The sequence below is a fragment of the Pelecanus crispus genome, chromosome 1, assembly GCF_030463565.1.
Source record: "Pelecanus crispus isolate bPelCri1 chromosome 1, bPelCri1.pri, whole genome shotgun sequence".
NCBI classification, from domain to species: domain Eukaryota; kingdom Metazoa; phylum Chordata; class Aves; order Pelecaniformes; family Pelecanidae; genus Pelecanus; species Pelecanus crispus.
Window position 1 is genome coordinate 226,210,150 of NC_134643.1, and position 16,070 is coordinate 226,226,219.

A 16,070-nucleotide genomic window follows, 5' to 3' on the forward strand; every position below is an offset into this window, starting at 1 on the left:
GCAAATGGTGCAACTAGCAGAATAAAAACCTGCCCACGCTTGTCTGGCTGTGCCTGCCCTGCACTGACCTTAATAGAACAGAGAATTTCCAATAAATTAAAGGGATAATATTCAGGAAATATGGAGGATGCTGACATGGATTGACTTCAGAGGGTCACTTTTCTGAAGTAATTGCCAAAGTGCAGAGTATTTCCTTCAGAAAAAACAACCCTGAGTGGTAACCCCCACAGACTAAAGCCCAGCTGATTCCCTTCAGCACAAAGAGCCTACTCATTTCTAAACAAGCTAATTGCACTGGATTAAGATCACCCTGTACAAACATGCATCTGATTTTAATTGCTCAGACCCTGGCTCCAGGCAGCACCGGCCATCTTTGGTGGGAAGGGGAGGGCAGCCTGGCTCTGATATTGTCACCGGCCTTGAAAAAGGGGGTCTGAGGAGGTTTTTGGGGATGAAGAGCTACCAGTGCTGCTGGCGGTCTGATTCCTGCTATGACCTGAGAGCTGAGCAATAGGAGCTAGATGCACCCAAGCTGCAAAACCCCTCTAACTGGGGGGGGCTCTTTCCCTTCCCACAGCTCTGCTCCAGGCTCACAGCTTGCACCCCTCTTTCCTGCCTGGCTTTGGGCTCCGATGAGGTTTTGGCCTCCATTTCCCGCTGCCCAGATGAGCCATAAAGCCATGCAATGTTGAAAGCTACCAACCCCAGATGCTTTGATCAGCATGAGGTGGAGCAGGGTAGTCTGGATGTGATGGCAAGCATCGGCTGTGAGCAGACCGGGAAGAGATCTGCAGATCTAATTAAACCCAGCAGTTTAATTGCATCTTGAGGGCTTAGCTAGGAGTTAGGCTGAGCACAGGGAAGAACATCCCTTTTTCTTACCAGCATTGCAACCTGCATTGCCAGGACGTGTGTTTGTGCAAGCAGAGAAACCCCGTCCAAGCGAGAGGCGGGGGATGTACACACTTACGTTTGATGAACTTGGTTAGAGAGAGGTTTTGCATGTGTTCAGATCTTGACCTGAGCTGGCTGAGCACATCCTCCTTCTTCTTGCTGCTGGTCTCCTTCCCACTTGCCACCTGGGGACAGATGAGAGGCTGTCACTGCACGGACCATACCAAAGTTTCCACCGAACTTGCTTTTTCCACAGCTGCATTGCTGAAAAAAAGGAAAATCTCCTTCCCAAATCATGACAGACAGCAGCTCGTGCTTCTTGCAGATGGAGTTTGCAATGTTAGCTTGGCCAACACTGCCCGTGTCCAGCGTGGGATGTGCCACCGGGCAGGTGTTCTCCCACCCATGGCTGCTGTTCCGTGCCCGCACTGTTGGGTCTCCAATGGGCCTGAAAGTATCCACGCAGATGTCTGCATTACAGGGGTAAGAGCCATGAGTAAGAGTAATGAATCACACTTCATAAATATCGAGCTGGGCCATTACCCAGGTACAGCACACCGTTTGCTCAGCTCATGTTAATATGGAAATTCAGGAGGTGTAAGCCTTTGCATGGGGAAAGATGGACACCCTTAGGGAGACGCTTTTCTTCCCTAGAGGGTCGGTTTTGCTCCTGTGTGCAGGGGAAGCCGGCACAGGAACCCAAGGAGCGATGCACCTAGACCTCCACCCAAAGCAGGTTTGGACACTGATTTTGGATAGAGGATGAGCATTTCCCCTGTGTCTCCATGTGTACCGTAACAAAGCTCCTGTGTGGGTGCCTTTGCCCCTGTTACCAGCAAGGAGAGCGGGCAGCAACTGTAGGAGGAAAAGATCCAGGCAAGGAGGGGGTTTGGGACAGAGGCAAAATATTTTTCACCTCCTAAGCTGAGTGGGGCTGACCCAGGGCCACCTGGAGTAAGGATGTACCAGGGGTCATGGGGAGCAGCTACAGAGCCCTCACGTCTCCCAGCCCCTTTCCACTCTTCTCCTGCTCCTGGAAACCCCACCTGAATTTTAGCAACTCCTACTTTCTTTAATACTTTTTATTTTTTTTTTAGCCCCACTGAACAGCAGCAGTATGGAAGGGACATCCTCTCCCACCCTGGTCCACGGAAGGGGACAAATCCTGCAGCTCCCCCAGTCTTCCTCCTCTATTCAGGGGAGCAACACTTTGATGCTGGAGGTCAGATGGGTCGAGGTGTCTCTGCTTAATTTAGCCTCAGCTAGTGCTTACGAGCTCTGCAGGACATTAATCCAGGTGCTTGCAGGATCTGCACCCCGGGTGTCACACTGTCACTGCTCACAAGCAATGAGGTGCTGGCAGAAGAGGAGAGGTGGAAGATGAAGGGCTCGGATCATTTAAGGTCCATCCCAGCCCCGTTAGGAGATGACTGTATGTCCAAGGCAAGTGTCCAACATCCCGTTAGCAAGCAGGAGGCCAAGGGAGGGGAGGATTTCTTGGATGTGCATCGGATCCCTTGCTCTGCAGGCTTTTAGGGGAATCACTGGATGGAGGGTATGAATTAGATTAGATATGCTACTATACTCGTATAATAGCAGAAAGCGTTCAGCGTGAGTGCGGTTTTCACGGAAAACCACAGCATATTTTTAGCCAGAAGGACAGAGTCAGCGGCCCAGTCTGACATCCCACATCAGCTCAGCAACGGCGCTGTTGCAACTCTCCATGCAAATTTAATATGAGTCGGACAAATGAGTTCATTCAACAGAAATTGGATGTTCTTAATTCACAGAAAGAACTGGACTGCTCTTTGGCTAAAATAATCTCTTTTCTTTTGAAACCGAGACTGATTATTAAACATCGGAGAGGTCAAAATGTCCCGTGCCGTGAATGCCACGTTCCCTTTTTTGAAGAGCCTCTACAAGGCAAAAGCGGTAAAATTCCTTTCATGGTTTTTGTTAGTAGAGCTCAGAGTTTAATACATTTTTCAAATACAAAGATAAAATCCAGCTTCCTTTCACTTTTCAATTAGGTTACAGGATCTCTTCTCTCTGCTCTAAAACTGCGGTGTTTTTCCAAAAATACATTCAAGCTGTTACTGAGTGTGGCTTTCTCAGCTTCCAGCTGTTTGTACTTCAGAGAGGTAACAGTCTGCTAGGCACTGCCTGCACATCCAACAAAAAAAAACCCCAAACAAACAAAACCACCAAAAAAACCCGACCCCAAATGCCCCCAAATTCCCTACTCTGGGCTGCCTTTGCATGAGCGTGACCCTTGTGAGTGGGACATTTCTGCGCACATCTGCTGGCTTAGCACCCACCCAAGGAGCAGCTGCTGCCTGCACATGGAGCAAAGCCCTCGAGGAGGAGGAGAACTCCTCTCCCCATGCTGGCTTGGCCTCATGATATATTTTTTTGCTGCCTGAAAGGATGAGGAAAGGCATTCCTCTGGGATGAAGCAGGCACATGCCGGGGAAGCACGCTGCGGAGTGACCGGCACGAATCCTGCCTGCTCGCTGTGGGCAGGGAAGACAACGGTGCTGGCTCTACTGGCGGAGACGCTCAAGCCCTGCCGCCGATGCTGCGCTTCTGCCGCAGGGGATTTTAGCATTACTCAGAGCGGGTGATTGGCAAGCCGGCGTCTGCAGGTGCAATAGCACGGGCTGGTTGCTCAGCACTACCCCAGCCGTCTGCCACAGCATCATGCCAAGGAAAAAAACAAACAAACGTGGAAAACTTCTTGCAAAATGCCCCCACGCTTGGATTTTTCAGGATGGTTCCTTAAAGGACTTGGTTTCCTGGTGCACGTCCACCTGTGAACGAGCTCTCGTTGCATCTCAGGTTTTTGCAATGGGATTTTATCTATCGCCGTCACTTCCAGCCCCGTGGGGGGAAGGAGGAGGCAGACCGGCTTTTGAGGAAGGAGGATGAAGCTCCCCCATGCTTTGCATTAGGAAGAGCATCCCTAACCTGACTTTGACCCGGGGAAAGCCCCCATTTCCCTGCACAGACTTGAATAAATCGGGGATGACTGAGCAGGGCTGAGACCTGGACTTGCTTTGCAGGAAAGGCAAATGAAGGCATCTTGCCTGCGAGCAGGGCTCCTGCTTTCACCTGCCTGCTATTGCACCTGCGAGAAGGGCAGCCAGAGGTGCTGGCAGTCTGGTTTTATTCAAATAAACCACTGGAAAAAGGGATGAATGACCTGCTTTGTGACAGAGAGGTTTTCCTTGCTTAATTTGAGGCTTCTGCAGAGTTTCCCTCCGGCTGTGCAGAACCCGGCGCTCCCGGCTCAGTGAAAAATAAGGTCAGAGAAGCTATTTTCATATTAAGCAAACAAAACATAAAACCTCAGAGCTTGAAAAAGAATTCTTTTCCTCCTGACAGGGTCATGCTCCCTACAAACACTTCATTATGCCTCTTCTAGCAAGTGTGGGTCCCACCAGGGACCCCATTTCCTAGAGTGTTAAAATAACCAGCCGACAGGCACCTTGCTGACATGAAATGGGATGATTATTTTTAGCCGCCGTTTGCGCCTGTCTTTAAAGCTCCCTGGGGAAAACAGAACATAGAGACCAGCCCATTTCTGTAACATGCCAGCAGCATCACCACGCCCTGCCGCTCGGCCCGCCCGGTTGCTCCACAGATAATGTCCTGTATTTCTAGACTGCCTTTGCTGGCACTTTAGGAGCTTTAATGAGGCAGCCTCAGGAGCAAAGGTTTCCATAGAAAGACTTATATTTCCCTTAACCTCTCCCCATTAACTGATAACCCAAATTGGAGCAGGCGTTTAAGAGAGTTCCCTGTCGGTTATTTTCATTTCAGCTTTTCGCGTGCACTGGAAGTGCACTGGGTCACTGATGAATAAACATGGGAGGATTTGTATAAATGCAGGCGATCGGTCCCAAGACAGAAACTGGAGAAGTTATTTTCACTTCCCCAGCGCCATTGCACAGTGTCTCTGCCTGTACAGAAGGGTCGAGTCGCTGCCCCAGAACCATCCCACCACGCTGGACCTGGGATGGCTGCTGGGACCCCTGGCGACAACCCCAGACAGAGCTGTCAGCTGTTTGCACCCTGCAAATACCCTTCCTTGGGTTGGGAAGTCCCCAGCGACCCTGGAGAAGGGCAGGAGGCTCCTTGCAGGCTCAGGCATGCTGGTGCAATCCCGTGATTGTAGCAGAGAGCAGCACCAGCATCCATGGGGCATCCTCAGCACAGGGCAGGAGGGGTCCCAGCAGCATTTTACCTGCAGGAGCTTCTCCTCGTCACAAACCTTCTGCTTCAGGACTGGAGGGACAGGCGTTGCCTGGACCTTGCCAAGCAATGCCACCTCCAGCAGGAATGGCGATGTCCAAACATTTGAGACGGATGTGTGTAGCCAGGACACAAACACATCTCTTTCAAGGTCTCTCCATGCTTGCAGGCCCCTCCTGCCACTGTGCACAAGACACTTTTTGGGATAAAACAAGTCAATCCAGTCTGCACGCTGTGGTCCTAAACTTGCCAGCTCCCCACTCCACAGCTTGAGGTGCTGCCCAGACAGATGGGTTTTGCCCTGGGAAATGCGAAATGACTTCCTAACCCTCTGCTCTGCCATGTACATCTCCTCCAGGATGGAGCTGCATGTCCAGCTTGCTGTTCCCCTCTTTCCCCAAGCGTCTGCTCCAACTATCCAGCAGGGCAATTGAAATTAAAATCTGGAGATATTGTACAGATGACAGGGGACACGTCCCCTACCATCCCAGCAGAAAATCCCATCAGATGCACTTTGCTAGGCCACCACAGAGCCGCTGCGTTTCTGCATGCCCTGAACTCTCCCAGAGTTCACGTTCCTCCAGCCCCACTGTGAAACGCCCCCAGAGATCCACCTCCTCTGTTCTGCAAAGGATTTCACCTCCTAGCCTCTCTGTCCCATCCCACAGGAGATGACCTTGCCCCTTCCACCTCCCCCATTAGCAATGCCAAGGAAGGAGCATGGTTCCTTTCCACCCCATTTCTGCACTTCTCCCAGCTGAAGTGCCACACATGAAGCTTTGAATCATAGAATCATCGAATTGTTTAGGTTGGAAAAGACCGTTAAGATCATCCAATCCAACCATTAACCTAACATTACCAAGTCCACACTAAATCAATTCAGGGTAGACTAGACTAAACCATGTCCCAAAATGCCACGTCTACCCATTTTTTGAATGCTTCCAAGGAAGCGTTTGAGATGAAGGACCCAACACAAAAGAGGCACCATCCTGCTCGTGTCTTCTGATTGGCACCCACGTGTCCCCCAGATGGCTGGGTACCTTGGGTCAGGGGCTGATGGATCACCAGCAGCCTGTTCTCCCTCCTCAACAACACCGGTGATTAAATAAATAAAGGGAAAGCAGTACATCTAATCTCTACAGACCTGGGCAAAGCAGAACATGCAACACCAAATGGGAAATCATTAGCTAAACTGGAGAACATGGACATTAGGAGAGTAAACACAACATGGCTAAATAGGAGAAAGAGAGAGGAGTGTCCCAGAGGGATGTACTGAGCTGCTGGGAGGTGCTGGTGGCTTCCTTGATGGTTTGGCAGAGAAGGCCCAGCTAATATTTTCAGTAACCTCCTTGATATAGTGAGAAGACATGCACTGCTTAATCTGCAGAGGAGAAGGAAGGTGGGACTTGTCCATATGGAGTGGGCTGGGACACCATATAGGAAAAACTAGGCAACTAGAGCGCTGAAATAACAGAAACGAAACAAAACTTAGCGCAAAGGGCACAGCCACGCACTTAGGGTTTAAAAATAATCTCTGCTGCACAGCTAGCAATGTTGGAAATGAGAGGAGGAGAATGACAAATAGCTCCAGGTCTACCTTCGCATAAGCATATGGTGCAGCCACAGAAGGAGTAAGTGAGGAAGAACCGAGGATGGTGTTTCCAGGAGAGCCGGGGGAGTGCAGACCCTGCTGCACCACCACCAGAGACCAGATCCAGACCGGTGCAGCACTGGGAAAACCAGCTTGTGATTGGGATGGATGAAGAACAGAGCTCCTGGGATGGAGAATCTCTTTGGCAGCAGAAGACTAGCTAGCCTCCCTCACCCCCCAAATGGAAGGCTTTCTATAACCACGCCAATATGGCAATGAGTAAGAAAAAATATTTAATCAGGATTAGGGGCAGAAGAACAAACTAAAGACTAAACTATAGACTAGAGATTAGACAAAGCTTTGCAACATGCAGGGAAATAAGTTTCTGAAACTACCTAACGGTGAGGCTTGAGAGGAGAGCACTGATGAGATGGACTGATATCCAGACGGAATTGCGTGACAGCGAACCGAAGCCGACAGGGCTTGGACATGACCGGGACATGTAGACCTGCTTCCCATAAAATCCATCTGAGCTTTCTCACAAGGCATCTGTTTGCAAATGACATGTGCTGACATTACAGGGGATGCTTTGTCAGGGTGAGGAGGAAGTGTCAGTCACCCCCTTTGTACGGCGTTTGGGAGATGTTTGGTTCTACGTGACTTTGGAGTCACAGAAGGAAACCTGAACGGGGACATAATTGGGTGTACAAGACAGATCTTGCACACGACAAATGCTGAGCAAAGGCAATGATCCTGCTTTTATTTAAGGTGTTCCCGAGAGCAGTTTTCCCTGTTTCAAACCCTTTTCACATCATCTACGGAGCTGCAGGGACTGGGGAGGTGCTTTACCAGCTGCAAGGCAACAGACGGTAAGCCTGCAAGACAGACAGACACCGTGCCCGAGCAAAACCATGGGGAAAGCCTTTAGCAGACAGAATACAACTGCCTGAGTGGGGCTACGATAACATCGCCGGTGACAGATGGTAAAGCACGAGCTAAACTTTGGATACTCAGCAACTGGAAAATGCTCAAACACTGTAGTTCCCCACAATCCAGGACACAACCCCAAGAAATGGTTCAGGCTCACAGAGGCAGAATTAAACTGGAATTATTGGGGAAAAAAACTGCTCTTGACTGGAAACAGCTCATCCAGTAACAGCCTCATCCTCTCATCCCCTGCCTGAGATCATGACAACTTTACGGCTTTGCTGTGATTGTCCCTCAAATAGGATTATTCAGGATACTTTCATGCTAGAAACTTACTGACAAGTTTCAAAGCAGAGGAATAAAAATGTTCTGGATCTGGAGTGATTGATTTATGAAAAAAAGACCAGAAGAGCAAACTCACATTATCATTACGTTAACATTAAGCGCACAGGTCATTCCAGGAACTTCAAAGAAAGAGGCTGTAAAATAAAGATAAAGCTGGAATGTGGTTGTAGAATAAATAATCTAGATCTGTCTCTGCTGATGGGAGGAGGCAAATAAGTCTCCAAGTAGACAGAGGGCTGTGCTGTTAGTCAATGTTTGCTGATGATGCCCATTGAGGAGGATGGTCCTTGGTCTGGAGAAACCACCAAGGGCTCAAATGAGTTGTGTAGAGTGAGGCAGGAGAAAGAAAAGAAAATGAAGTCAGGATGAGAATCAGAGAGGAGAAATATCACTTTGGGCAGCAAGAAGGACTGAGCCATGAGCCAGTCCTTGCTGCTGTGATCTTGTTTGGTGGACTCTGCAGTGGGGAAACATACCCACAGCTTGGTGTGGACACGCTATTCCCATACAGCCTCATCATCTACTGAGACATGCGTGCTCCCAGGGGTCTTCAGACAGCACGTGGCATAAGGACAGCCTGGTCTGGGGCACCTGAAATTCCTTTTTTGACCTCCAGAAACGAAGCCCCACAGCTGGTGGTGCAGAAACATCTCAGCTTCTTCTGTGGACAGAGCAGATCTGTGCTTTTCCCATGTGTTATTATAGCTGCCATGCCTGGAGGTATTTGCTGTGGGTAAGATATTGTGCTGGGGCTTTACAAACATAGTGGAAAAGCCCGGCTGGTGCTTCAAGTACTTGCAGCTTGTGAATGCTCTGCTGGTAGCTTTTTGGACAGGCAGAAACCCTGAAACCGAAGGCAGCCAAGGAAATGCCGACCGTCTTTGAAGCTGCAGCTGTATTTAGACAGGGTTGACCCAAAGGTTATCACAATGTCCATTCTTGCTGATCTGCTGGTCTGTAAAACCCCGTGCTGACCCCATCCTTCCCTTCCCCTCTGCAGTGCGTTGGGGATGGGGCTTTGTGCTACAGAGCCCCGGCAGGGAGCTAGATGATCAAAGGACTGGGAAGCCTGCCATACGAGGAAAGGCTGAGAGAACCGGGTTAGTTCAGCCTTGAGAAAAGAAGGCTTAGGGGAGACCTTATCACTATGTTCCAGTATTTAAAGAGTGGCTACAAGGAGTCACATGGAAAAGATGAGAGGTAATGGGTACAAGATACTCCTGGGGAGATTCCAATTGGACACAAGAGGAAAATTCTTCTCAATGAGAACAATCGGCCATTGGAATAATCTCCCCAGGGAAGTGGTAGATTCCCCAACATTGGACACTTTTAAGGTTCGGCTGGACAGGGTGTTGGGCCATCTTGTCTCGACTGTGCTTTTGCCAAGAAAGGTTTAGACCAGATGATCCTTGAGGTCCCTTCCAACCTGGCATTCTACGATTCTACAGTGGGCATCCCACCTTTCCTTACTGCAACACCGCATCTCCCCCTCTGTGTCCCAAAACAGAGCCAAGCACAAGAAGAAACAATGGCTTTGCTCTGTGCAGCGAGTGGAAACCTGGAAGCAACCCTAAAGCAACATCATGAGCCACTGCAGGTCCCACCTTACCAGGGAAGGGCAGCTGCTCCAGCTGGGGCAGAGGAAGGCAAAATTGGGGTCAATTCTTTACCAGCGCTGAGCTTTGTGCCTGGAAACACCCGTTTCCTTCCTGCATTGCATGTCTTACCAACTCTACTCAGCCCTTCTACAGGGTTTCGCAATATATTCCCCGGCTGATGCTCTGTTGGAGGGGAGCCATGTCTTTAACTAGCTCAACGGCAGGTGCAGTAATTTGGTGGACCTAGAGATGCTGCTGCCTCCAGCTCACCAGAGAGGAAAGGGGGCTGCCCTTCATGATGGAAAAGTGGTTGTGCTTACACCCTTAGCCAAACACTGATTTACCCCAAGGGCAAGCAAAAGAAAGTGGTTGGGTTTGGTTTTTTTTTTTTTCTGCTATACCTACAGAAACTCACCTGTCATAATGCAGATTTCCTACAAAGCTTTGACTGCTCCTACAGCAGACATGTTTTGCCTGGAACAGCATCTGGCAAAGTTTCTAAAGAGGCTTTTTTTTTTTTTTTTTAAGCAGGGCCCCTTGCTGCTGCTGGTGGTGCTGATACCCCCATGGGGTGGGCATGAGCCAGCTCAGCTGGCCCTGGCATCTTTCGTCCTGCAAGGCGAACAGAATTTTGCCATCCCTTAGAATCATCGAATCATAGAATCGTTTAGGTTGCACAAGACCTTTAAGATCATCCAGTCCAACCATTAACCTAATACTACCAAGTCCACCACTAAACCAATTAAGGGGAGAGTAGCAATTTCATGTTTCCTGCCTTGGTGGCTGGATTATTTTTAATGAAAGTAAAAACTAGGAATCATTAAGGTTGGAAGGGATCTCTAAGATCATCAGTCCAACCATCAACCCAACACCACCGTGCCCACTAAACCATGTCCCCAAGTGCCACGTCTGCCCGTGTTTCGAACCCCTCCAGGGATGGGGACTCCACCACCTCTCTTAGGTTATTTTCCTATTATTATTTTTTACTGTAAACAGTTTCCAAAAGCTTTCTGGAGGAAATGGTAAAATGGAGAGAAATTCAGGAAGGCCTGGGCTGCAAAGGGATAAATGGGTGCTCAGCCATGTGGAAGCATTCCCTGCAGATATCAGCCAGTAGAGCAGGTGACATCCTCCTGCTGTTTTCTTAAATCAATATCCAACCAATCCTTCCCTAAACTCTTCAAAACCGATCAGACTGATCGGAGTGCAGCACTTGCAAAAAAGTACCATTGTTTTAGTTTGAAGTACATTATTTTCTCTCAAAAGCCATTGATGAGATTAATATTCCCATCAGCCCTAATAAAGAACCTTTCTCCTAAGATGTAGTGTGCCACCTTTGCACACCGAGTGGGTTCTGCTAATATAGATCATCCGTAATGACTTTAGAGTGAACCAGGCTTCACAAGGATAAGTCAGGCACATTGCATTCAGTATCGCCCTCATCCTGCAAAGTGCTGAGCAGTTTCCACCCCATTACCTCACAGGACCCCAGCACCTTTGCAAACCTCACAGCATATATAACCCAGGAGTAGATCGTTATATCGCCAGAAGCGTAACTGGTACAACAGGTCACATTTTCCCAGGCAGGTGAAACCCAAACCTTCCTAAGAATCACTCATTCCTGCGGTAATTCAGGTAGTGGCAGGAGAAATGAAGAATTATTCTGCAGCAGGCAGTGCATGGACTTGTTTAGACAAGAAAGTTTCGACACTGCCCCAAGGTAAAATGCATGTGAAAGACAATTACACAGGCCAGAGTACGGCGAAGACATCGAGACGAGCGCAATTTCACCTACTAAGCGCATCCCAGCAACTTCAATAACATTCAAAACCGTGGCATGATGCATCCTCTAAAAGAACAATTTGTTTTGTGTTATTCCTCACGACACGCCGGGTGCCAGAAAACCGGGACCTGCTGCCAGAGAAGCGCTTGGGAAGCTCACAAGCTGTTTTGTGTCTTGGCATGAGTACTGAAGCACTCAGGAGGGCTCCGGAGAAGTAAAAACCCTGGTAGTAAACACGGAGCAAAGTACTGTCCCACCAGTGGACTCCAGCAAGAGCCAGGGACAAGCATCCCCTGAGCAAACTGCAGGCAGGCAGACATCATCTTGGCTTGCAATAACAGGTCCAGGCAGCTAAAGGCTTTTCCCTGCCGGTTATCTCTGAGGACTTTACAGAGCCAGGGTTTTTAGGGGCTGGAAAGTGTCTAAAATCCTTTTGGCCAGCAAAAAGGTCACAGTGAGAAGAGGTGGTGGGTGAAGCCGGATGCTGGAGCAGCAGCTAACCCCAAGCCCCATGGACAGTGGGCGGTGAAAAGGTGCTTTTGCACTGGAAACGAGACAAACCACCCTCCAGCCTCAGTATTTCAAACACCCCCAGCATACAAGCCACTTCTAAGGAAAGGCTCCTGATGCATTATTCATATTTCCTATGAACTGGGACCGACTTCCTCATCAGGCACACATGGCTTCCCCTGAAGGGAAACAGGGGCCATCGGTGCAGCATCTCCCACCAGCCCCCAAAAGAGACACAGCAGAAGGAGCAGGACCACTGCTTCTCTAGGGAAGGCAAGGAGTCCCACCTCCCGGTGAGCCAGGCTGTGAGAAGGACCTCGATCCATGCAAGGTTTGCCTGTTGCTATATGTTCTTATGCAGAAGAATTGACACACAGGTGCTGTTTCAGTGCCCCACCAAGGAAATTATCACATCCCTTAAGCTGCTTGTGCCATGCTGGGTTTCACTGAGCATCTGCTTAGCATACGAGAGCCTCAGACACCGGAGATGAGAGCAAGCCACAGCTCACATCCGACTTCGGGATGCAGCTATAGGCTGCGTGACCACTTCCATAGTTGTGCTTCCCACGGATGCAGCAGCTAACGCTGGCGGCGAGGGAGGAGCGTGCATATGAATATACGAGGTATTTGAGTGCAATGCCAAAAGGGGAATCCGCAGCAACTCTCCTACCTCTTTTGGCATTTCCCGTGGGAAGAAGAAATAAGGCACCGCAGACACGGCCACAAGACTGGCTGCGATCAGGAAACCAAGCCACCAGGCACCGACCCACCGTGGGTCTTTGTTCGTGAGCTGGACTCCATCTGCAACACAAACGGAGAAATGGGGATTAAATCAAAGGTGAACGGAGGGACCCCAGTGCACCTAAGGGATGGTGATGGGTGGCCCCAGTCACCCCAAACATCAGCGTGCTCCAAGGTGGTGGCTCCCAACCGGGGGGCCATCAGTTTTGGGGTCTGAGCAGCATTTGCACCTGACTCATCCCCTGGTGCTAAATCACATTTCATTCTTCATCGTCACCAGGGTGTCTAAAAACCCACTCAGCCCTTTGGATGGAGATAACTGGGGCAGGGATGTCTTAGAGTTGGAAAGGCAAAGGCAAGCATCCCCATCACAGCTTTTTCAGAGAAGGGATACCCATGTGAAAAAGCTTGGAAATGCTCACTCAAGGGGATTAAGCCATGATGTCTGTCAATACAGAAGGAAAAATCCTTTCTTAAGATTAAAATGGAGTTAACTCAAATTAACTTTCAGCACCCAAGAGCACTGGTTTACTTTTTTACAGTCTGGCTACCCACACAAGGACCCCCTGTTCACAGCAGGACTCGGACCCTGGAGCTCTGCCCACCAGTCTGGTCCATCAGCCAGTCCCTGGTTTGCAGCTCAACCAACGGAAGCTGATCTTTAAAAATGCTTTAATAAGGATTATATCCCTTTCTCCTGCCTGTTCTCCTTCAGTTTGCCCAGCCTCTTCTCCTGTCATCCTCAGGGCACTCTGCCAAAGATAACATTTTCTGTGGGGAGGGTACTTGGCATAAATAAAATGGGATATGCAGAAGCCAGAATGCAAATTCACAACAGGGCGAGTCTGAAATATATCTACAGAAAAAGGGGATACCTGTGGTTAGATAACATTCATGAGCAAGCCCGGGAAACGAGTTGTCCCAGAAACCTCTTCCTTAACTGTGAGGTTTAACACAAGTCAGCTATTCTCATTGTGGGGGTGCAATTAAAACTGCAATCAGTTTACTGGATTTTGGTACAGTGGATACTGCCATATCTAATCTCCCATCTCTGGAAGTAACAAGTGATAGGTCAAAGAAATGTTATAATCTCCTCACTGCACGGTGCATTTAGCAAATTGGAATTTTAAATCCCTTCCTGAATAAACATGAACAAGTTTTTTTCGAGGAAAACGTGAGGTTAAATTAGATATAGCATTAAGCAGCCACAGCTTGATAGCTCTCCCCAATAGGCTGAAAGTGGGAGTGTCGATCTGCTGGAGGGTAGGATGGCCCTGCAGAGGGACCTGGACAGGCTGGACTGATGGGCCGAGGCCAACTGTAGGAGATTCAACAAGGCCAAGTGCCGGGTCCTGCACTTGGGTCACAACAACCCCATGCAGCGCTGCAGGCTTGGGGAAGAGTGGCTGGGAAGCTGCCTGGCCGAAAAGGACCTGGGGGTGTTGGTCGACAGGCGGCTGAACATGAGCCAGCAGTGTGCCCAGGTGGCCAAGGCGGCCAACAGCATCCTGGCTTGTGTCAGGAATAGTGTGGCCAGCAGGAGGAGTAGGGCAGGGATCGTCCCCCTGTACTCGGCACTGGGGAGGCCGCACCTGGAATGCCGTGTCCAGTTTTGGGCCCCTCACTACAGGAAGGAAATTGGGGTGCTGGAGCGTGTCCAGAGAAGGGCAACAGAGCTGGGGAAGGGTCTGGAGCACAGGGCTGGTGGGGAGCGGCTGAGGGAGCTGGGGGTGTTCAGCCTGGAGAAGAGGAGGCTGAGGGGAGACCTGACCGCTCTGCAGCTCCTGACAGGAGGGGGCAGGGAGGGGGGTGTTGGTCTCTTCTCCCAAGGAGCAAGCGATAGGACGAGAGGGAATGGGCTCAAGCTGCGCCAGGGGAGGTTTAGATTGGATATTGGGAGGAATTTCTTCATGGAAAGTGTTGTCAAGCATTGGACCAGGCTGCCCAGGGAAGTGGTTGAGTCTCCATCCCTGGAGGTATTTAAAAGATGTGTAATGTGGCGCTTAGGGACGTGGTTTAGTGGTGGACTCGGCAGTGCTAGGTAAACAGTTGGACTTGATGATCTTAAGGTTCTTTTCCGACCTAAACGGTTCTATGATTCTATGATTCTAAGACATCTTCAGGCTGAAGACAGCTCTAAAACTGGGTGTTCTCCAGTTCTGGCTACTCCGGCACATTTCTCATTCAATGTCCTTCTGCAGGAGATGGCTTAGAAGAACTGAGCAGGCAGGGTGTGCAGGCAGACTGCAGACCCTAATCCCATTTCTTCATCTTTCAGAGGCAGATCAACCAAGACTCCAGACACCTTGCCAAGGTTCACCCATTGAGGAGGGTGGATAGCTGCAGCAATAAGCTTGGAGGTCACCTGATAGGAGGCAGCAATGTTGAGACTACAAACACTATAATTGTATAAAGTGACAAAGTCCAGGTGAAAAAACGTCTGGTGAAGTCAGTTTGCAGGAATGAGCTGGAGGCACCGAGGACGAGCCAAAGCTAATGCATCTGTAGTGTCAACACCCGCTGCTCATCCAGCTCCAGCCCTGATGCTCTCTGGTCACCACCCAAAGGAGCCTGTCCATCATCTTTTTCCTCACATGAGGGATAGATATGCTGAGCTGTATAACGTGTGTCTGCTCTGTTAATAATCGGGAAAGAGCCTCTTGTTTTCCAGGCTGGGTTTCAAGAGCAACCAAAAAGGAGGCGACTACAAATGCTTTGATAGCATGGCTCAGGCAGAGCTTTTAAAGAAAGTCCCTTTCATGCTCCTTTTTTGCCCTACCCAGCATTTCTCTTCTACTTGTTTTCACCTTCCTCCCATCCTACCCTTCCCTCTGCTTCTTCACATCTCAGGGTCCTGGTACCCATTCTCCGTTCCTTCTCTCTTACTTCTCCCCTCCATCTTTCTCTTCCATGTTTCTCTCTGGGTTTTGCTCATCCTCCACATCCCCACTCTTCCCTAGTGCTGGCTGGCGGCAAAATGTTCCTGCTGCTGTTGCTAGCATATGGCAGAAAATTCGTAGAAGAATGAAAATCAGGTCTGCTCTAAAAGCACAATAGAGATGGGCATCCCTCTAACCAGACCCGGCAGCAGCCTAGGGGTGAGGGATCCCCAGATCTGAAGGAGGAAAAAGCGCTGCTTGAAATATGGGATTCCAGCTGCCACGGGGGCCAGGTTTAACCCTGCAGAGGTGTGTGCGACACCGAGTTCGGTAGGAAGGACCTACTTATTTCGGTCATCCACCCCAGCACTGATGGGACCGGTCCCAGAGCACTCCCAGGTGATGGAAGCGATTTAACAGGGGAGATAGCAGGCAAAGGGAGCCAGCCCCTGCCCCGCAGGTTGCATCTTCATCCCTTGGAGGTCGGGATGCCCAGAGAGGGGCTGGACCACTGCTAGCTCAGTAAATGGGATGCAGGGTGAAGGGTG

The 16,070-nt window shown here is 49.8% G+C and overlaps 1 protein-coding gene across 1 annotated transcript in view; it reads right to left on the reverse strand.

Annotated features, from left to right (window-relative positions):
* Window positions 1-16,070, reverse strand: part of SLCO2B1 (solute carrier organic anion transporter family member 2B1) — a 48,876-nt gene that overhangs the window by 18,429 nt on the left and 14,377 nt on the right. The window contains exons 6-7 of the mRNA XM_009492141.2: window positions 12,573-12,703; window positions 971-1,079 (exon numbers count right to left, since the gene is read on the reverse strand). Coding sequence (XP_009490416.1) covers window positions 971-1,079; window positions 12,573-12,703 — 240 coding nt within the window. The remainder of the gene's footprint in view (window positions 1-970; window positions 1,080-12,572; window positions 12,704-16,070) is intronic.